The 23,407-nt window shown below is 40.3% G+C and overlaps 1 protein-coding gene across 1 annotated transcript in view; it reads left to right on the top strand.

Moving 5' to 3' along the window:
• Ofcc1 (orofacial cleft 1 candidate 1) overlaps positions 1–23,407 on the top strand; it is a gene marked incomplete at its 5' end in the record, with an annotated part of 272,407 nt that overhangs the window by 111,147 nt on the left and 137,853 nt on the right. Inside the window, 2 exons of the mRNA XM_026782925.1 lie at positions 14,979–15,061; positions 22,194–22,306. Coding sequence (XP_026638726.1) covers positions 14,979–15,061; positions 22,194–22,306 — 196 coding nt within the window. The remainder of the gene's footprint in view (positions 1–14,978; positions 15,062–22,193; positions 22,307–23,407) is intronic.

Raw genomic sequence — 23,407 nt, 5'->3', positions numbered from 1 at the left:
GAAAAGCTTCAAAATTCTTTAATTTAGATCCCCCTTTTTTATAAGCAGCAATTGATAATTTCTTCTTCCTATCCCCACACCCTCTTGCCTATTTCATTCCCCTCTTCTTGCTTTCCTTTAAGCATTGATGTTGGCACTGTTTAGGTTTCTTTGCAAACAGACCAAGCCTTCTGGTGGTAGCTGTAACGCGAAACTCCCTAAACAAACTTAGTTGAGCAAATTCTTCTCAGTTGGAGCTGACGTAGCTCTCCTACCATTAGTGGATTGTGTAAAAATCAAAAATGAAAAAAAAAAAGTCATGGTAATTTGTTTTCATATTGGGCTTATTTTCTGCGGCTCTTCACCATCCCTCACAGCCTTTCACGTATGATCCACTTCCCTCTCCAAGCCGTGTCTGAAACCTTCTGGTGCTGAGAATGCTTGAAGCCGACCCGCAGGCCCGCAGGTCCATAGATTGGTATTGACAGGACTGTGGTGCTGAGCCCTGCCTGGGCCCACAGTGATGCTAGCTGACAGCCTCTCACTGCTCCTGGAAGGAGGGAACATGTGGAAGGAATTGCTCTTTCACATTTCCCAGTTTGTCATTTCCTCTGCAGGGCAGCCCCTGACCCTTCCAGGGATCCTGACACCCATACAGGAAGTGTTCCCACTGATGTAAAGGAAGTGGAGAAGCCGTTAATGCCAAGAGCAGAGGGAAGAGGGCGTGTCAAAAAGATGTGAGGGACAGAGAGATGGGAAGGCCTTAAAACGTTTCCAGCAGGTTAGACTGCGCTGTATTCTTTCCTGTGAGCAGTGCCCACAGATCTGCTGCTGTTCAAGGAGTCGAAACGTTGTAGGGGAGCTACCGTAGGACCCCTCCTTCCTCCCCGTGTTTCATCTAAAAAGTAGAAGTGGCAATAAAAACAGATGTGTCACATGCAAATTATGAAAACCAAGGTCGGAGGAAGAGATGCAGATAGACGTCTGTTCCCCTACTTTAAGACATAGGGTGTGTGTTTTCAATTACAGAGTGGGGGTTAGAGTCACCGCGTAACACAGCTTGACATTTCAGACCTGTTTCTATGCTCAGTGTTCTGTGTGGCCCTCATGCATCCTCCCTGTTGATCAAACAGTCTGGCAAAGGAACACCAGGGCTGAGGGCTGGATTGTCAACCACCCTCCTTTCACATTCCTTTTTCGGGCGTGGCCATAGTCCATCTGCAAACTCCAGATCATCTGTGTTTCAGGAATGACGGAGGAACTCAGTTCTGAAAGCACAGGCATGCATCATTGAACACCAGGATTATGTTCTGAGACATGGACTGCTAGACAATTTTGTCATTGTGGGAATGGTAGAGTGTGTTTGCATGGACCAAGATGGTTGAGCCCCCGACACATCTGGGCAGTGTGGCAGAGTGTATTGCTTTTTGTGCTGGTCACTTACCGAAGGTTTGTTACGTGGTGCATTTTTAAATATTTGGAAACATTTTCCAGGATCTGTATTTGTCTAAGAGCACTCTTTAATTAAGGGACAATATTTTACTTTTCCTGTTCCACTCTCTGATTCTGTTTTATGGATATGGATATATATATATATATATATATATATATATATATATTTATATATTCCTTAATCTTTTCCGATGAGTGTGCTCACTGTACAAGCATGTTGTATATATACATATACATTAATATATATTCAATAATCATGCTCTCATTTGTCTTCTGTCAATTTCTCTCATTTAGTCTGTGCTTCAGAATTACACGAATGTCTAAAGCAGTAACATACAAGTAGATAAAGGCAATAGATCACTAGGCTGTGGTTCTTGGCTGAACATGAGCCACTGAGATGGACCTATCCGTATAAGAAAATGAGAACACTTTGAAATAGCCTCGGGAGCAGCGGTGTAGGCAGGGAGAGTTATCGTGGTGCTTTGATGGGACTCACTCATCTCTGTCCCCACTATTTAATCTGAGGATCCCAGGAGTGCTGATAGCTGAACACAGACAAAAGTTGAAATGAGGAGCTGTAGGGATAAAATATATGTTCAGTCTACTTTTGCTGACCTATGAGTCATGATGAGCCAAACCAAGACTGGCTGATGAGGATCTGCCTCTGAGACATGACAAAGTGGCTGCCAGTCCGATGGACCTTGCAGTGGCTATGATTTGTTTCACGGAAGCTCTTAGTTCAGGCTCTTGTTGTAGCCCACAGAAGGTAGCATCTCCTTTGGCCAGCTCTGTTCTTCCAAAAAAGATGAATGAAAGATGGAGGGAACTGGGAGACATGAAGAAGGCGATAATTAACTTTTTATTTATCTACTTGTCTGTCTTGGGCAGTGGTCCCACAAGATTTCACTCCTTAATATATGCAATGTCAACTTAATTTATGCAAGTATATTTTATGATGATTGTGCAATGACTAAATCACCCAATAGGTCATTTACTGTCACCATCATCTACATGGAGTGTACACGTGTGATATCAGTTTTGAATATCTGTGTTTTACCACATTGAATCAGTTGGACACGCCTTGCTTCCATTCCAGGCCTTTTAGTCTTCATTTCTTTAAAATAATCATTTTCTTGAGTAACATGTGGTATTATAAATCTTGTTCTGATCATCAGATATGGTTTCTGAAACCCATAAGAGAAAGTCTACTGCATTCTACATATGCTAATGTCTGAGGCTCTTCCATTTTTCTTTATTCCTTCCAGGTACCTCATGGTTCCTTCACCTCCACCTCCATTCTCTTTATGTTTTAATGTCAAGGGTAGATATTTTAGTGACATTTTCCCCTTTCATTTTCCATTGATCTGAGTGTTTTTTTCTCCATTATCACATAAGATTTAATGGCACTTGTTACATAAGATTTTGTGGCTGAGAAAATTGCAATTAGAATTTGAAAGATACTGAATTATTGCAATCTTCGTGATTCAATTGTTGCTTCTTGGTGTCCTACTGGGGAATTTCTGAGGATGGCAAAGAGAATGAAGAGCTTTTATAGGTGAGCTACCAGGTGTGTATGGTTGTAGAAGTTTTCTCTGGGCTCATACTAAGAGCTACCTGTCAGACACTTGTAGTGGGGTTTTTTTATGTTGGTGCCACTTGGAAATGTGTGGTCTTTCAGCGAGAGAAATGCCTCAGGAAGCAGGAAAGTGTCAGTCAGGAGTCTGTGCTGTGGGAACACATTCTGCTCCTCCAGCCAACAGCCATTAAGATGCCAGCCCACTTGGGCATGATCTCTGGTCCTCTAAAAGCAGTTGTGAAGTGTGTGCCTGCTCTCTTGCTTCCAGCTGCTAGACTCTGTTTCTGTTTGTGCAGAGGACTGTTACCTAGGACCGTGATCTGTAAGTTTTTCCCTTAAATAAATAACCCTTTTGTAATTCAGAATTCTGAACTGGTGTGGGATTATTTTGTGATTTCCATCTTCAATTCTGGGACGTCCTTGCCCAGGACTCAGAGCAACTTCTCTTGAGTAAAGAAGCAGGCAAGTACCCTTGAAGACTTTCTCTTTGGTCTACAGATTACTTCTAAGAGTGTCGTTTAACTGATGATTGCCTAGCACTGTTTCTTCTTTTTGTTTTTATTTCTAATTCAAGTTTGTTGTGCTCATACAAGTTCATCTATTGGTCACAGGAGGTTGAGTGTTGGCAGGTGCTCAGGAATCCACCCCATTGTTATTCCGGCAGACTTCTGTAATGCTAGGTAAACACCTTGTTAAACTGGGCTATCAGTCTACAACTTTATCGATTAATCTTTCTAGTTTTCCAGTGTCACCAGTAACTTAAGGAGGTAAGGTAATTCTATTCCAAACTGTTTTGAATGTGCTAATTCCAAGGGAAGTATTAATGATGACAACCAGGAAAAGCTCACAAGTGTCTATTAAAATTTTTGGATTCTTTTGTTGTATGTAAAATGGAGAGTTTATTATTTTTAAGACTAAAGGAGAGAAAAAAAGTAATTTTCATAAAGGGTTAGAATCTTCTTATGTATGGCAACATTGGGAAATGTTTGAAGGATATTCTTTAAAAGAATAAGAAAGTATATACATTTCTTTATTATGATAGTAGTTTCACAGATAATGTATTGTGCATGAATATTTTATAATCTTAAGAATGAAAATGATTCAAATATTTATAATGTGTTGTAGACTTTCTCTGCTGGCCATAAAGTTCGTGAGCAACTTGAATTAAATAAATAATATGTGCAAATATCTTTACAAACTGAAATCTATTTTATAGATATATGTTCTTCTTACCTGACTGGCTGCAGATGTTCATAAATGTCACTCAAGTGTGCTTTGTGTGCCCACCTATGTGGGAAAATGTGAGCTTGTTGATTGAGACAGGTTGAATTTAAGGTGACTTCTTTGTATTCTTTCTTCCAGTTATATTAAAATATTTTTTGAATATTAAATCATTAGACCTTTTCACATTAGATACAGCCCATCCGTTACTAATCACTTTGGGTGTTAGGGAGACTAACATAGGTTTAAACACTCAGTCCACCATAACTTTTTAATTTAATTTAATTTTTAAAGATTTGGTGTGTGCTTGTGTGTGTGTGTGTGTGTGTATGTGTGTTGGTGTGTGTTGCAGGAGGGTGTGCCCACCCAAGTGTATGGCTATTAGCAGAGACCAGAAGAGGGCATTAGATCCCTTGAACTGGAATTACAGTTGGTTGCATACTGGGAACTTGGGTTCTCTGCAAGAGCAGCAATCCTTTAACTGCTGAGCCACCTGTCCCACTCCAACTCTTAAACCAATTTCTTCCTGAAAGACAAGAAAGTTGTTTGTTTCTTAACACTGTGCCACCTGCTGCCATGCTTGTATTGGAAGCCTCCTTACAGCTACCATTTATTGGGTCAAATCACGCTACCAGCACAGAGTGCTGTCAACTCTTCCTTGTGTTTATAGAAACCCTAATTTATTTGCTGTGCCAATTTTCAGTTAGATGTTTGACGGCAGTTTTGAATCCGGTTAAGCCATTTGTTGACTTGACCAGCACTTTTCTAAAATTTGGAGCCACTATTTTTGAAGCCAGTAAACACATTAGTATCAGGATTTTGGCCTGTGGCTGGCTGCTATGGTCATTGTAACACGCTGCTAAGAATTTGTAGTTTGCTGTTTATTTCTGGCCTTTAAACTGTTCATTTGTCCTGTGAACTAGATTATGTGCTTCCGACTGTCAGTTAGCTGAATGCATTTCAAGTCAATTTACTAAAATCGTCACTGTTAAGCGGTATATTTGGGCAGAGTTGACACCTTTGACATTTTCTAAAATGGCAAAAATGGCTGTATTTAAGGCTATGATTTATGAATGTCGTGTGCCTCCAGAACCTCCATCTCATTCTGGATTTTAGCCTCACCGCCAAAACTCCTTTCACGAACTGCTGGAGGGGCAACTAATTCGTACTGCAGGATCACACAGTTCATGACAGATGGACAGACAGACATTTATACAAACCCCAAATCTTAGTAGTGATGCAAAACAGTGACCTTATTGCTTCTTGTGATTGCCTTATCTCACAAGAGTAGAACCGGGGCAGGGGCACAGAGAACACAGAATGAGTGGGGGAAGAAGAAATAGGATCGATGGGGCAGATTGGCCTTTAGGAAACAAGCTTGTGTCCCTTGGCATAAATACGAGGCTCAAGTTGCTATGGTTAAAAAAAGTATTTTGAGCCTTCAGTTGTCTTCTAGATTGCTGGCCTCTATTAAAAACTTCTTAAAATAATAGATAGGTTTAATTCCTCAAGCTAAAGAAAAATTATGTCATCTTAAAGATTTGCCTTATTTATTATCTAGATGGGACCTGACTGTGGAAGGAAACGGCGGCAGACCTCATGTACTGCAAGTTTTAAATGTACCAGGCTAAGGTTTACTTAATTGGAACCTCCAGGCAATAAAGGAGCCCTTTTTAAAATTCTGTGATTCTTAATATGCTAAATAATGCAAAGCCTCCCTCTTGAAGCATGGGACACACATCTGGCAGCTTCACGTTTAAATTACAGGGGGAAAAACGCCTCACTTCAGCTGTAATTTTCTCTAAGAAAAGAATAGGAAATGTAATACAACCGAATTTAATTTCTGCTTAGATCTCCATCTTGTCTAATCGCAGGCCTTTTTCTCTTTGTATTTATATTTTACACACACTTTCTGTACGTTTTATTAATCTTTAATTTGAGATGCTTCTCGGGGTTAGAGAGCTTGAGAAACCGTGGTGGGCTTTACTTAGTGAATTGTTTTGAAAAATCTGTCGGATTTCAAGCAATAAAAACAATAGGGTAGAGAATAAAGGGGAAATGGAATTTCAGAGACCCATAAAAATGTTTCTGACAAGAAACGAGCATTTTTCAGTGGGCTTCCCTCTCAAGGTTTCTTTTTATATATTTATTTATTTTCTCCAGTATTAATGTTTTCTCTGCTTTGTCATTCGCTGGCTGTTTTTCATGCAAAAGTTATTATGAGCAGCATTCTTTCTTTGTATTTCTCCAAAGGACAGTGTCAGATCCTTGATTAATTTTGCAAAGGTCATTTGGAAAAACCATTAAAAAACATGCCAAGTAAAAAGATTAGCATACAGGGAGAAAATGCACTTTCATAAACATATGCATTTATATACAGAGAGGGTACTGTGATATTATACAATTTTGACAAGTGTTTTCCTTGTGTTCCTCATGTATTATTAAAAATATGACTGTTCCATTTATTTTGTCTGGGTGACACCAGCTGACATACTCTAAAGGCATCTGCGGGTTAATGTTACTTGTAAACATTTTATCTTTTTTTTTTCTCAACGTAAGAGGGTGTGATCATTAAGTTGAATGCTGTTCCATAAAAGAAAGGGGACTTGCAAAATAATTAACCTAAATTTGTATTATTAACACATAAAATGGACCATAGGTAGCTCAGACAAGGACATGTATTCATTTCAATCTTTTAATTAAGATATTAAACAATTTTTCCATTTCTGGTTTTAATTATCACCCGGTAGCTGGAACTGTACTAGGTCTTCTAATAAAATTCACCATCAAACTAGAGAGAAAAACTGAAGCTACTGCCGGGGGTGCTAGGATCAAGAAACATGACCGTGACTCCTGTGAGCAGAGGCATGTGTCTGAGGCCTCACAGGTGATCTGTGTCCCTCTAAGCAGACACGGCATTCCAGCTGTGAAACACCAACGTGCCATTACAAAGAGTCATGCTCCCCTGAGCTGAGATACAGAGCTCGTCTTTTGGAGCAGCTGACAAAACTGGGGGCCTACAGATCAGAGCTGGTAGCAGGGAGGTGCCGATAATGAAGGCCTTCCCTGCCTGGGAAGGAGAGTTGAACAGGACACAGTCAGACTCAGACTAACTTAGACTTCTGTGTTGCTGAACCGCCACTTCCTGCAGCTATCGTGGACCTGAAATAGAACAGCAGAAAAACTAGGCGGTAACAGGGGGAGGTCAAGTACAGTGGAAGTTATGCTAATAAATCATTGTGAATTAAATAGCCATTTCAAGGCAAGGCACCCAAAGTTTTCATGTTATGAATAAAGGCCTCCTCCTGGAAAGAGTACTCCAAATCAGCCCTAGATTGTTTTAAACACGCCTAAAGACCAGTGCTCTCAACCTTTCTAAAGTGGCAGCCCTTTAATACTGTTCCTCATGTCGTGATGACCCCCAACCATAACACTTTTGTTATTTACCCGAGGTGAACCACATCATTTGAGGTCTGACAAAAATAGCAACTGAGGCCATATTTTCCTCCTTTGTCCCAGTTTATTCAATTATCCCCTTCTTTGCAGGTAGAACAAAACTTCATTCCTGAGATAGCTGTGGAACCTTATCAGAGGTCTGATTAGGGGGTGTGCTGTGGAAAGAAGCAGTCTTGGAATTATAGGCAATGACGTGGATGAGCAACCGCGCATACATACAGAGAACCATCCATGCTCATTGCCACTCTATGCAAGATTCCTAGGACCTGAAAATAGCCTAGATGTTCATCTAACAATGAATGTCTAACAAAAACATGGTGCTGTTGCAACAATAGGATATTATTAGCTGTCTAAGCAAAGCAAATCTATGAAATTTGCACATAAATTGATGGAGCTAGAAACCATAATTCTGTGTGTGGTAACCCACAGTGTAAGGCAAAGCCATGAGTGTTTTCTCTGTTTTTGAACATTATATTTGAATTTTGTGATATGTGTATTTCTCCTGGAATACCTAAAAAGAACAGTAGTTAGGTAAGAGACATAGTTGGAGGGGTTTACAGGGTGAGGTATCTGAACACAGTAGTTTAAAAGACTAACGGGGTTAACAGAACAGGCAGAGCTAAATTGTGGTGGGAGATGGGAGAACAGGGAAGAGGGTAGAGTATGGAGAGGGATAACTACCTGGGCAGACCATTTGAAAATAGTCTGTGAAAACTTCCCACTCTAGAGTGTAGTGGCCCAAAAATGTGAGCCCATAGTCACCTTATCTGAAGGTCAGAAACTTTGAGGTTGCTCAAAATTGTTAACAGCAACCAGGGCTACACATCCTGACCCAGGATGTGGTTGCTTGGTTCTTTTGACATTAAGATGGCCTAGACAGGTAGGTGCACTTCACCCTGATAAATGGTCAAGATTTCAAGCATACTCCTGCTCCTTCTTTTGAATTAAGAGATTTGACCTTGGGAGTGGCTGCTTTCAGGATGCGTGGTCTGGAGTGGGTCATTGCCTAATAAATAGAATGCTAATGAATGGATTAATGGCTTGATGGATCAAAGTGTTGAAGCAATTAACTGTTTGGAGTTGTCCTTTGTATCATGTTAAAGAAGTCTTTTGTTGCCTTTTCTCCCTCCACCCCTCCAATGTATTGGGGTATAAATGTGTATGGAAAATTGAACTCAGGCAATTTCAGTATTCACTGAAACTCCCTCCCAATACTATCCTATGCTTCTGTTTTATTATTTTCACTTGCATCTTCATTCTCTTTACTATTTTTCTGATCCCTATGCCCCTACTCTGGTAACTGGTGTTTGTGTCGAAGCTGATCTCCAACAAATGACAGCCCAATGTGGGGCAGTCACCATCATTAGACACATTAATATCAGTCACTGACAAAGCCCTGCTGGGGCCTGTGGAGTGTCTAACAAGGTATTGTGACATCATAGAACTTTTATCCCAATCCAGACCCTTCTATATGTTACAGTTGTGTAGCTTGGTCCTCTTGTGGGTCTCCTAACATTGGGAACAAGGGCTGTCTTCAACTCTTTTTCTGGCATTTGGGACCCTATTGCTCATACTGGGTCACCTTACCCTACCTTAATACATGAGGAAGTTCTCAGCCTTACTGCAACTTGATATGTTGTGTTTTGTTGAAATCGATGGGAAACCTGTTCTTTCCTGAACAGAAACTGAAGAGGTGTGGATTTGGGGGGGGGCAGAGGAGTGTCTGGGGAAGACTTGGAAAAAAGGAGGGAGGAGAAATTGTGGCTGGGGGGTAAAATAAACGAATGATTGAATGAGTGAATAAGTAGAACTGCAAAAGGAAAAAAATTGTTGCTACTTCATAACTATAATTTTGCTACTATTATAAATAATAATATAAATATGTGCTATGTAGGATATCTGATATGTGACCCCTGTGAAGGGTCATCCCCCCCCCCCACTGCAAAGGTGTCACAACCCACAGGTTGAGAACCATCGTTGCAGATCATTAGTACACAAGTTTTCCTTTGAGATACATTACAGCCAAATTAGGCAGTGCTGAGTAGCCTTCTGGATTTTTCACAGACAACAACAATAAACTATAAATTGAAGGCAGAAAAAAAGTTTAAACATGGAAGAAAGTAAATAAGCTGCTTGTTATAAAAAATAATAAAGCCTTTATGGAGAGTCCTTAAAGCCTTCACAGAGTCCAGAATCTTGTGCGCTATCTCTAAAGAGAACTGTAGTTAACAGACATGCTAGGAAATAGGAAATTATAAACTATACTTATGAGAATGGAAAATGTAATAAATATAACTCCAATATGGTTCTGTTATTAAATTTGTTAGAGAATATTATTTAAGAAGTCAATATAAATATATTCAAAAAATTAAGGGAAAAAGCAAAGGGAAATTTGTTCTTTACAAATGAATAATTAAGGTATTTTGTCATAGAAAGGAAGTCATAAAAACAAAAAATAACAACAAACAGCCAGATAACCAAACACAAAACTGAAAATCTAAGGCTTCAATAAGAAATTTATTAGATAAGTTTAACAGTCCATTAGAATGGCAAAAAGAAGAGATTGTGAACTTGGAGCCAGAACAATAGAGATCAACCAGTCTATAATGTAGAAAAGAGAGAGTGGGGAAAAAAGCTAGAGACTGGGAGGACCCTTCAGGTGACAATGCACAGCTGTATCTGTGCATGATAGAGACATAGGAGGAAAAGAACAGTACAATGGAAGAAAAATGTGCTTTAATAGTATATGAATTGTACTCTCTGTTCTTTTAGAAACTGGGGGAGATGGGGTTGAATCTAGGAGGAGTTGGGTGAAGGGGTGAGGAAGGGAAGATAATAAAAGACAGTATATGAAGTTATCAAAGAGTGATAATAAAAAACTATTTTAAAAATATTTATTAAAGATTCCCATATTTAAAAAAAATCATTCACAATATTGAACATCCTCAGTTAAACTGAAAGCCAGAAGTATAAAATGGAGTCATTTATCGATAACATCATGGCTGCCATGCCGGACATCTAAGACGAAGTAAAAATCCTGGCAGTAAGTAGCAGGAAAAACCCACACATTCTGGAAAGGAAACAGTGCTATCAACAAAATGAAGAACATGAAGTACAGAGCTTGGGGTAGCATGCATAAAACCCATTCAAGTCCACATCAGAATAAATCCCAGTCACAACTGTAGCCATGGAGTCATTGTCAGTTGTTAGGTGCTGGGAGATGGAGAGACAGCTTTCCCTAAGAGTCTAAATCCTCCTTACCATGCTCTAGCGAAAAACCAAACTCCCAAGAATATTTGGGCAATACAAGTTGGAGGGTTAATTAAAGTTGGTACAAATTTGGGTGTACCAATTTTGAGAATGTGGAGGGGATAGATAGAATCAACCCAGAATGGAATAGCTTCATCTCCTCCCTACACAGTTCAGGGAACACTGGAAGAAGAGGTAGAAAGATCTGTAAGTGCCAGAGAGTGATGTGGAATGTCCTTCTGTATATGTGTTGCTTTTATTGGTTGATGAATAAAGCTGTTTTGGCCAATGGCTTAACAGAGTAAAATCAGGAAGGAAATACAAAAAGAGATATAGAAAGAGATTAGGCAGAGTCAGGCAGATGCCAGCCAGCCACTGAGGAAAGAAGACATGTAGAAAATGAGGTAATGCCATGGCCACGTAGCAATACATAGACCACTAGAAATGGGTTAATTTAAATGTAAGAGGTAGCTAGAAATGTGCCTGAGTCATTGGCCAAACAATGTTGTAACCAATATAGATTCAATGTGATTATTCAGGTCTGTTCAGCCAGGCAATGAAAGTTCAGTCTCTGTTTACAAGAGGGGACTGAGAACAGCAAGGAAAGAATTCTTCCAGACATGAACAGAACGGACCTATGTGTATATGAGCACACAGAGATTGTAGAAGCTTGAAGAAGACTTGTCCCAGTGCTGAGTGGGGGAAATGGACACAAGCCCCCATCTCGAATGCAGAAACTATCTCCAGCTGATTTTACTTGCAAAATCAAAACTAGTTTTCCCTAATGGAAAGTTCATTATCATCACTTATTCCCTGGTGATGCTTAAGCATGCATGGGCAGCCCATTTATGGCAGTTCTCCAGTCATTCCTAGTCTGGGCAGTCCTAGAAATGTGTGTTAGTATCATACCCAACATTTCAGTCTTTTTTTATGCTGTCTAGCCAGCGTTTTGGGGGGGGGGCTTCCTCTTCACCTTATTCCATATACTCCTCCAAGCAGTGTTATCTTCAAATATCTGCTGTAGTTCATCATAACATGGCCAAAGTATCTCAATCATTGTTGCTGTATCCTGTAGTTTACGTCCTTCTGTAGATGGAGATGTTTTTTTTTTTTTTTTTTTTTTTTTTTTTTTTTTGGTTTTTCGAGACAGGGTTTCTCTGTGGCTTTGGAGCCTGTCCTGGAACTCGCTCTGTAGACCAGGCTGGTCTCGAACTCACAGAGATATACCTGCCTCTGCCTCCCGAGTGCTGGAATTAAAGGCGTGCGCCACCACTACCTGGCTATAAATCACATTTAAGCGCAGGCCCAGTGCCTAGCAGTAGATGATTAACACAAAATGAACTCGAAGGTATTTTCGTAAACTTTTTGTCTTATATCACTTTATTTGGGGTGTCTGTGTCTAAGTGTGTGTGTGTGTGTGTGTGTGTGTGTGTATTTGTGTGTGTATTTTACTGTTTTTTTCTTGTATATTATGGTTTCCAATTTTGTTTTTATGGTTTTGCATGTGTGTGATTTTTTTGTTTTTTTGTTTTGTATTTGTCCAAAAGATATCCTGCATCTATACTTTACAACTTAAGTTAAAAGAGAGGTTCTCAGGGTGAACCAAACCTAAAAAAAAGTAGAAAGCTATCTTAGACTGTTGATAGCAAACCAGTCAGAGATTCAAAACAAGAGAAAAACATGACTTAAGTCTTCATTGATGGGTCAGGCATTAGGACCACTTGCTGCTCTTTCAGAGGTCTAGGGTTTGGTTACTGGCACCCATGCCAGCTGCTCACAACCCCCTGTATCTCCATTTCTACAGGATTAGATGCCCTCTTTTGGCCTTGGTTGGTATTTTCATTTATGTATATGGACAGGCACACACACAAATGAGATAAAACTTGGGGGAAAAAGATGTATCTTGATGCTACTGACTTAAAAGTAGAAAGAAGCACCTGGAACGTGTGAGACACGGTGGATTCTGTTCGCAGCAGCAAACCTACAAGGGGTCCCTATAGAACTACAGCCCTTGCTGCTGCATTGATCTTAGCCTTGTGAGGCTTTCAGGGGTAAAACTACAGAGCCAGGCTGTGCCCAGACATCCAAGCTACACACACACAAAATGTGATTTAATATGTGGGTGTCATTTTAAGCCACAAATTTGCAGTAATTTGTTCCAGCAGCAAAAAATAACATGTCCAGTATTTTAAAAAGTTATATGTAAGTAGAAAACACAGTGTCTGTTCTCGAGTAAGATATAACAGAGGGATTAAATATGTGGGCTTTGAGATTAAATAGAATTGAGATCAAATTTTAGAGTTTTGACTAATTTGCTTTTGATTCATAGGAAAGTATTTAATCTAAATCTCAATTTCTGAATCTGTCATATCTGTCAAATCTGTAGAATTGTATAATGATAATAGTTTAAAAGTTTGGTGTGTGTGAGAGAGAGCAATAGTAACCAACACAATTCAAATGGGGTTCTTAAAAACACTAAAAGAAAAAAAAACAAAAAAAAGCAAAATGTCTTCTATTAAATGTTTCCTGTGCAAACTATATGGTGAGAATGCAAGTCATAAATTTTAGATTAGTAATACCTAAAACTAATAAACATGTTGTTTCCCACATCTTTCTCTTCTCTTCACTCTGTAACTTGATTTTGACCACATTAACTTTGCGGCTAAGAAACTTGTTTTTAGAATTCCAGTAAAGAAACTTGTCCAAGGGTTTATGTGATCTTATCTCAGTATTTAGAATGTCAGTATCTAGAAAGGATACCTAGTAGATCTCACTTTTCCTGGGTCTGTATATAGCTGGGCATAATCTACCAGGGTGGGGTCAAAAATGTAGTGAAACAATCTTCTCCTATAAGGAACCACAATCAGGCACGTGAGCCTGGTTGGATTGCCCCTGAAGGATAAAAGGTTCCCAAAGTATGTAGCCATGTCCTAGAAATTTGACGCTATTGATTCCATATTTTAAAACACTGGCGAGAGCAACCCCAAATGGCAGGTGATGGCAGAATTCAACTCTTGTAGGTAAAGGGTAGGGTGAGAATCAAGGCTTGAGCCTTAATACCTGTCTTCTTGTGGATCACACTATTACTTATTGAACTATCAACCCCCACAAAGCTATTGCTGTTCCAAGGTACTCCAAGCTCTAGAAGCTTCTAGAGTAGGATATTTGTTGTAAGATCCTCATTGGCACAGGGGTTTGCTGAAGTAGACGGCACGGATGACATAGCATTGTAGTTCACACCTGCTTTGGGGATACTTTTGTTATTTATTGATAATTACTTGTTTTTAGCTTAAAAAAGATCTGCTGAGAAAGCACCCGAAGTCAATCTTTGCTAGACACTATTAGCAAAACAAAGATAAACTAAACACATTGTTTATAAGGGCTTTGTGGTGTAGAACAGTGGTCTTGACTGGCCACACTTTGTCCCTCAAGAGGTGTTTTAGCAATGTCTGGGGATGCTACTGGTTGTCACAGTGGAAGGGGATGGGATGAGAAGATAGAGGACATTTCTAGAATCCAGTGAGTAGAAGCCAGGGATGCCACTAACAAAGCTTAAGACAGCCCTACTGTAAAGCCTTATCAGTCCAATCTATCAATACTATGGAGGCTCAGAACTTATCACACTGAGTGAGCCATTTAGGATGTGAGAAAAGTGCATTAGGGAAGATGCACTGGGTGCAGCCTTTCCTGGTAGACCACCGAGAAGAGGGTAGAGAAAATGATTTAGAAATGCCATCCCAGAGATGAACCTGAGGATGGAGAATCCTCCCCTGACGAAGGTAGGAAAGCAGCTCAGAGACACCTGTACTTGTAAGGTCAACTCACATTGTGTGACTTACGAGTCAGCCCTACTTTAAGTTCATATAGCAACTGACTTGAAGCTAGGGACATGGATCTGCATGGCACCTCCTTTGAAAGGTCTCTTTAAGCTCCAACTTATCAGGCTTTATATAAGCTCTTGTATACTGGTGGTGTGAGATTACATCGCCTCTGAAGTGAAAATCTCTATAATAGATTTTTCCCACTTTTTTGTTTTTAACTCTAGGGGACATTTCTAATAAAACGGATCCCTGCCCTAGGGACTGCCATCTCAGCCTCTTCAAAGAAATCCATGACTTACATGCTAAGGTAAGAAGACGTGTGCTAGCAGAGACCATGAAAACAGCAACCACTGGTTATTAGCTCTGATTCCTCAAAACATATTTCCAGGTCAAAAGTAATTTGTTTCTTCAAAGCAGGTTTTGAAGTGCAGGGCATGCTAACGTGGCTAAAGTCTGATGAATCTACAGAGCCAATAAATTTTTATTACATCCGACTCAGACTTCTCTAAGTATTGGGAAGTCTAGTTTAAGTTATTCTGTCTGGGTGACATTCCGTCTTGAGAAGACAATTAGGAAATGTGTTGTTTGTGTGGTGTTTCAGGGACTTACTTGGCATGTGCTGCCGGGAAGTGTGTGTATAAGGCTAGCTCATATTTTATTAATTTGTTTATTGTATGCAGTGCCGGAGCCATGGAACACGGGATCAAATACATGCTAACCTATCATTGTGCTATCCTCTCAGACCTAAACAACCACAAAATAAAAAGCCCAACAACTCAATAAACTAATTTAAATTAGGTACCCTGGGTTTCCAAAATATTGACCAAGATATCTTTACTGGTGTTAGGAATCTAGTTTTTAGACTAAAATGTCAAAAATTTATTTTTACATAGACTATGTGGTTTAGGCCATCATTCAGCAAATTTGGTGAGAAAGTTAAAGTCGCTGGACATGGTGACCTATGCCTGTAATCTCAGGACTCAGGAGACAGAGTATGGAAGATCATTAGTCTAAAGTCAACCTGGGGAGAATATGGCAGAAAAATAGAGAGAGACGGTGGGGGGAGGAATGAGGTGAGGGGAGGGCAGGAGGAAATTCAAATAAAAAGATTCCTTCCTTGTCTTGCCATTTGTCTAAAACTGTTCTGAATTATCTTAATTACTGTGATTCTCTACTTTGTAACTAATTAAATCTGTTCATGACGGGGGCTTCCCATCCACAGCGGGCCAAATGTCCAACAGTCACACTGTAAGAGCTGATTATTGCTGATTACGTGGCCATCTTAGTTGGAGGAAGGACAGCACAGATATAGTTCACACAATGTTGAAATTGCCTGCAGATGCATATCTTTGAATATGTTTGCCCCATTAATAGCAGCATGATGGAGGGGCCAGTGAGGTGGTCCAGTGGCCAAAACTCCTGGCCATGCAAGCCTGGTGTCCTACATCTAATCTCCAGAGCCCACATAAAGTTAGAAAGAAAGAGCTGACTTCACAAAGATGTGCTCAGACTTCCACATATGCACCATAGCACACGTTTTCCTGCCAACCACACACACAAACACAGTAATACTAAACAAAAAAAAAAATGTTTAAAAGATAAGGTTAAGTGATAGTTCTATTGAAACAATTTTGCGGCCTGTTCTAAAGACTAGTTTGAATGTCATATTTGCTTTCTTTCATCTATAAATAGCAGGTTACCATTTGGTCATATAGGTGGCAGATTTTATTTCCATATGGTCAATTTCAATATTTAAAATTGTCGTAGTTTTTCTGCTGCGGCCTGTGTTGTCAGGGATGGGTGGCTGAGGGATCAAAGACGGAAGTAATCTGCTGCCATTGCTAGATGCCAGTAAAGATTTTCAGTTCTCACGCACATAATGACAAACCTGGAGATCCATCCTCGTCATGATTCCTGCTCTAAAAGTGAGAAAATGAAACATCACAGAAGGGAATTAGCCAGAATGACAAGAACGCAGCATGACTGACTGACACTGGGCTCTGAAGCCGGACTGCCTGGCTCTAGAACCTGTTTGTATTGATTCAATATTGATCCGATGATGCTTAGGAAAAGCGATGTGGATCCCTTTCTCCTTTTAACTGGATACATATTTTCTTCTCCCCAGCTTTGATTGATTTTAATGAGGGACAGTTGTTGGGGGGGGGGGATGTCTCTGACCTGCTGGGACACCATGGGTCTGACATCAACCTTCTAACACCTTTCCTAAGGTTCTCATACTTAGTGCTAACAGTAAACTTCACAATTGGGAGAAAGTAGGAAAGATGGACACAAATATATTCACTATAAAAACTCCAAAATTTTTCTGTGTTTTCTGAGTTTGCATATTTAATTAAGCAGTTCCTTCCTTCCTTCCTTCCTTCCTTCCTTCCTTCCTTCCTTCCTTCCTTCCTTCCTTCCTTCTTTGCTTCCTCCCTCCCTTCGTCTCTCCCCCCTCACATCCTTCCTTCTTCCCTTCTTTCCTTTTTTTCTTCCTTCCTTTCCTTTTCTCTTTCCTGTCTCTCCCTCCCTCCTTGTTCCTTCGGTAGTAGGAAGCAAGGCTAGGACCTTGCTCCCAGCAGATCAGCACTGTGCTGTTCAGCTCTGTGCTGCTTGGCTCTACCTCCAATCCTTTCTCATACTTTGTTTCTGAACAAGTCCTTCCTAAGTTACCAAGACAGCCTTCGAATTTACAATCCTCCTGCCTCAACCTCTCAGGCAGTTGTGATTACACCAGTGTGGTACTGTGGCTATCATCATTTTACTTTCGATACTATATTTCATGAACTTTCAGTCAGTTGTTTGGGACAGTAAGTTCTTTCCTGGGGGTCATGTACTTTTGTCTAAACACTGAATTAGACCCCGGGCATGATGGGAATATTCTCAGCCATCACAGAGCTGTATGAAGACGGATTTTGAAACATGCTCAAGTGGCAAGCTACTGAGTGTTGGAAGCAAGGACAGATATCCCAGTTCCTAGGCAGAGACACAACACCCTCTTCACAATGAACTGTTAGTCGGACACACCGAACTCTTACATAGGCCTGTGGCCTGCATCTTCACACAGTATCTGGAATTACAATTGGTACTCACTGAGTAACTGTAGCAGATAAGGCTCACCTTGGGAAGGCAAGTATTGGTTCTTCAATAGCAAAGACGAGAGAACCATCTGAATTTGACTGACACATGGGTATGGATTTAAATAGGAGAAGCTACATGGTTTTAAGATTTAGGCTGAGAATTTGAATCTACGTTTTATATATATATATATTGGTGGTGGTGGTAATAGCAACAAGGACAGAAACAACAGCATGTCATGTTAATTTGCTTTGATTCCTGTGTGCACCTGGCATTTGTTGTTATCCATGGCTTGCAATTCTATGATCTTATTAACTCAGGCCTCTTAGTGTCAAATCTTCCTCTCCTGCTGTCTCAAAAAAAAAAAAAAAAACAAAACTGCTCTGGCTGGCACCGAAGTTTCCCCAGCTCTCCTCTGATCCTTCCAGGGCAGTTCAAAAGCATAGTAATCCTCAGGATTCAGCCTTCAGACCCCATTTCCGCTTTCGGAGGCTACCTCCTTTGATGAGAACAATCCCTGTGCTCCTCATCTGGCAGGTGAGCACTCTTCCTGACAGACCATGCTCAAAGTCCCTGCAATGGGTCAGGAAAGCTGGACTTCTGCACAGTGGAGCTTCACTGGGCCGACATAGCAAGGCTGCTCTCCCCTACCCTGTCCCTGGCCTTTCAAATGCCAGCTCTCTCTCCAGTGGAATCTCTATGATCTCATCCTTGTCTTTAAGCCAAGGTTAGGGAAAGAACTATGATCAAGGGGCAAAAACTTCTGAACAAGAATACAGGGATACAGGAACTTTGCATTTTGTTTTTTATGGACTTAACAAATAGAAACAGAGTTCAGAGCTTAGATGACCTTGGAGCGTAGATTTTGCCTGACTTCTAGCTTCTTGAACTCCTACAATAAATGCACCAGAAAGGGGGCTAAACACCCACCTGATCACTTATGCCACATATCATACGTGCAGATTCTGTTTACATTAATATTCTAAAACACCGGAGGGGCTGAAGGGATGGCTCAAGGGTAAAAAGTGCATACTGTTCTTGCGAAAGATCGAAGCTCCATTCCTAGCACCTGTATCAGGTGGTTTACAACTGCCTGTGATTCCAGCTCCAGGGAGCCGGCAAACCTCTTCTCCGTGGACATCTGCACTCAAGTTTGCTCATGCTCACACGCAGACACACACATTTAGACATAATTAAAAACGAAATGAAATAAAAAAGGAAGACATTTGAGGACTACTGCCTTATTTCTAAGAAGAATTACATAAATAAAAATTATACATATTATATTATACATAGTAAAATATATGATACAGCACCTAAGATATAAATATACAGTGTGATATATAATATTTAAAATATATTTATTATTTTATGTATGCATACTTACCTCTATGATTTATGCTTACAAAGAGAGTCATATACATATAATTATGCAGAAGTCTGAGTTGCCTTTAATTAAACCGGATCTGATCTGTGTAAGACAAATAGTATCTCTACTAAAAGCCTTCTCTTCATAGGCCTTGCCCCTCTGTACTTAGTAAGCATCGAGTGGACGGACATGTATGTGTATCTTCTCTAGTCTGCTTTGATTCTTACTGTAGCCATAGTATTATGCATTTAGCTTTCCGAAACCTCTCAAGACGTCTGTCCCTCACTTTATACTACAGATGAGAGAGTGGTCTCTCAGCCCTTCCTAACTAAGGCTGGCTCTAAAGAGCAAGCCTCATCAACCAAATATTTAGTCTATCGAGGTAAAATCAGAATTGGAGTTTTATAAATCTATCTTCAAATATTTGCTTTTAATTTCTGTAGCGTGTCAGGATATGAACAGGCACACATAAGATATCTATACTGTGGCATTCTAGAACAGATTGCCTACTGGTTTCTTTTCTGAAGTACAGCTAGTAACTACTTTAGGAAAACCCACCCCAGGTTTCCAGTCTGTAAGGACAATGTTCCTCTACTTCACAGGCCAGACAGGACTTAAATCTGGAATGGACTGGAGGGCCTCCACTGTGTTTTAAGAGCTGACACTACTGTAGTTGAAGCCTTATCATCCATAGAGTCAACATCAAAAGTCATACTTTGAGGATGCCTGAGAGTATTAGATGCCACGGCTCTGGCGTACAGACCCAGGTTCTCAACTGGGCTTCCTCTACATGTGTTTACATTTTCTAAGACTAAAACTCTTTGTGTTGTTTGCGGAGGGGGCGCTTATTGCTTTGGTCATGAATGAGTTTCCATGATTTCGTATTTTTCAAAAATCAGTGTGAAGTATTTTTAGTGTATAGATTTAAATATTTATTTTTAAAAGGAAATATAAAGGGCTCGGGAAATTTTTGAGTTTTGGAATGTATTCATATCTTTCCTTATGACTTAAAAGCAGGAGGCTTGTTCGTGTTGCTGGATGTAATATGAGTAAATGACCTAATAACCGCTTCTTGAGCATCTAGTGTGTTCTTATTGCTGGGCTAGGTTCTGTGAAAGAGCCAATGGGATACACTGAATCCTATGTTTATCAGAAGATTAGTTGAAAAAACAGATATCCATCGGTTAACCAAGTAGAAAGCAATGCAATGGTTCCCTAGCATAAAACACTTGCATTATTTTGTAGATAAAACTGGTGAGTGTGTAAGCCGAATTAAGAGACTAGATCTTGCCATCAATTTTAGCTTTTTTTATTTTTACTTATTAATTTTATATATCAGAGTCTCTCCTCCATGTATGTCTTTGCTCTATGTGCATGCCTGCGACCCTGGGATACCTTAGGACTAGGGTCATGGATGCTTGTGAGTTGTCATGTGGGTGCTGGGAATCAAATCCAGGTCCTCTGGAAGAACAGTCAGCTCTCTTAACCATTGCATCATCTCTCCTTGCCCCGTTTCAACTTTCTATCTGGGAAGATATAATAAAACAAGAAACTCATAAAGAAGTGGGATCAACTTATAATTTAAATGGCTGCAAAGACATATGGGACAATTCAAAAGTCTCATAGTTTTCTCAAGAATTTTGACACTCTTCAATTTCCTCAGGAATGGGGTAATTAAGAACACCAGTGTGAATAATCTGATCAGAACTATTTCTGTTGTTTTAAGAGCTCTAAAGGCTAAGGAAGATAAAAAGGACCACAATAAAAAGTATTTCACATTCATGGCTGTCATAACTGGATTTTGTTCTTAAACTAATCAAACCAATCAGTTCCATATAAAAGGAATAAGCCCTGTTGGGTTCACTAGGGATTTGATGACACATTGACTCCACCTGGGTTTCCACGGTTTTCCTGGTCTCTGCAACCTGCCAACCCCAAGTCGAACTCTGCAATTGCAAAATAAAGTCTTGAGCTATGCTGACACTTAGATCAGCTGAGATCAAGGAATTTCAAGAAACCGGTCCCTAACAAATGACAACCAAAAGCCGGTAGAGGAAGACAAAGGGTTTTAAGGCCACTGTTAGGAATGTGACACCCAGTGTTCTGTTCTAGGCTCATGTTCTTCACACTACCTTTTGTGACTAGCATTTGTACTAAAATCTTCCAGGAGACTCCCATACACAAAACAGGTAAAACTTGAGGTGATTTTGTGGAAAAGGAAGAGAGGCTCCTGCTGGGTTAGCTGTTCCCTACCCCACTTCTACCATCACAGGACTCCCAGATTGAATGACCGGTTTCTTAGACCCAACGTCATGTTGCATGATTCTTCCAAATTCTAAAAAATTTTCTTCACAGACATTGTACTGTAAGGTTACAAGAGTCGTAGGTTTTAGCACGCAGAGGTTAAAAGAGGCAAAGCTAGTATGTAATGGCCTGATAAGATAGACCAGAAGTGGGCAGAATCTTAAGAACTCATCAAGTCCTCCTGTCCTGTTTTAGGAAACCAGCTACCTCCCTTTCTTGTCTATAGACTGGCCACACAAATCTCCTTTTAAAGTCCTTTTGTGAAGAGCTGATACAAGGCACACTCCTGCATTAACTTAGTGCCAAAATTATGATTGTGTGAAATAGTGTGATCACGGTTAGTTTGCCTTGTGGTTGTCAGTTGTAACAAAAATTACAGGTACCATTCAGTGTGCTTTAACATGGTGAACCCTCCATGCTCTTGCCTTTGGGCAGTGAAGAGTTTGGTGAGAAAATAATGGGACAAAGCAGGAAGGATCACTGACTTGTTTGGTAATTGGTGATTCCACGGGTCATCCTGGAAAAGACATTCCTGAATCCCTGAATCTAGGTGAACATACCATCAACTATTAATAAAATACTTCTCTCTCTCTCTCTCTCTCTCTCTCTCTCTCTCTCTCTGTCTCTGTCTCTCTCTCTCTCTCTCTCTCTGTCTCTCTCTCTCTCTTTCTTTCTTGATTCTCCTAATAAGGGTGACCATTCTGTGAAGGAAAGATCTACTGTATGGAGACCCAGAGAGCCTGAAGATTTCTCAGGGGATATATCTTACCTGGAGGAATTGGAGAAACATCGACTTTCAGTTTGGTGAGCGACCTATTCTGCCTTTTTAATTTTTTTTATTTAATTCATTGACTCCAACAAATCTCTCTTTGCCTTGTTCTCGTTATTTATTCAGTCAACAAAATCGATTATGTATTCATTGTAGACTATAGCATATCTACCCTGGCCTAGAGATGTTCACAGTCCAATGATAGATATGGATGTGTACAATAGTGCGTTATGATTTATGACTTTTTAAATAAAATTCACAAATACCACGTAGAAGAGATGAAGACAAGATTCCTGAGAAAGCTGGAGTAAAGTCATAAAGAGGAGCCTGCAATAGGGAAATGACAGCAATATGGTGGCAGCAGGCATGGAGGGTATGTGGGATGTGGCTGGATGCCTCAGGAGGCCGTAACTATTTCTGTTACCTCTAACTTCTCTCATTCTTGTGGCTGTTTGTGTATAAACACATGTACCACATGAAACAAGGTGGGACTGTCTTAGGAGTGGAGGCTCTAGAGGGAGTAGACACAGGGCTTCCTAGGGATGCCCTCATCTAAGAACCAGGACGACAGTGTGACAGAGACAGTGAACTTGGGAAAAAGGACAGGAGAAACAGTCACGGTTGTCTGTTCCCACTCCTGCTTCTCTGCTCACCCCAAGGTCCTTTCCTGGAACAGCTTTCCCATCAGGCAGTTTGTCTGCTCTATGGTTTACTTATCAAAGTTCACCCTCCCTCTTCCACCCAGAGCTACAGACCTGAGGACACAACATTAACTTAGTTCTCATTATCCAGTCAGAAGTTCTGTAATTCTTACTGTCCTTTGTTTGACTTTAGAGACCTAACCACATTTACCCATGCTTCCTAAAAACAGCAAGACTATGTCTCCAGGCTTAAGAGTAAATTGCTTTCTGTATGGAGGCACTAATTCCCATTGTATAGTCTGTGCTTTCGGAATGAGTGTGGCTCATCACCTCTGTAGATTCACACTCTTATTTTTCCTTCCTGCAACCTTTGTACAAGCGCTAGTCACCATATAACTTATAGTCAGCTGTAGAGAGCCGGACAGGATCGCCATTACAAGATGGCACCACATCCTGTCTTGTTGGTTATAAACAACCCCATATTTGGCTATGCCT

This window comes from Microtus ochrogaster, chromosome 16 (assembly GCF_000317375.1).
Source record: "Microtus ochrogaster isolate Prairie Vole_2 chromosome 16, MicOch1.0, whole genome shotgun sequence".
Classification (NCBI taxonomy): Eukaryota; Metazoa; Chordata; class Mammalia; order Rodentia; family Cricetidae; genus Microtus; species Microtus ochrogaster.
This window is presented reverse-complemented; position numbering and strand designations above follow the sequence as displayed.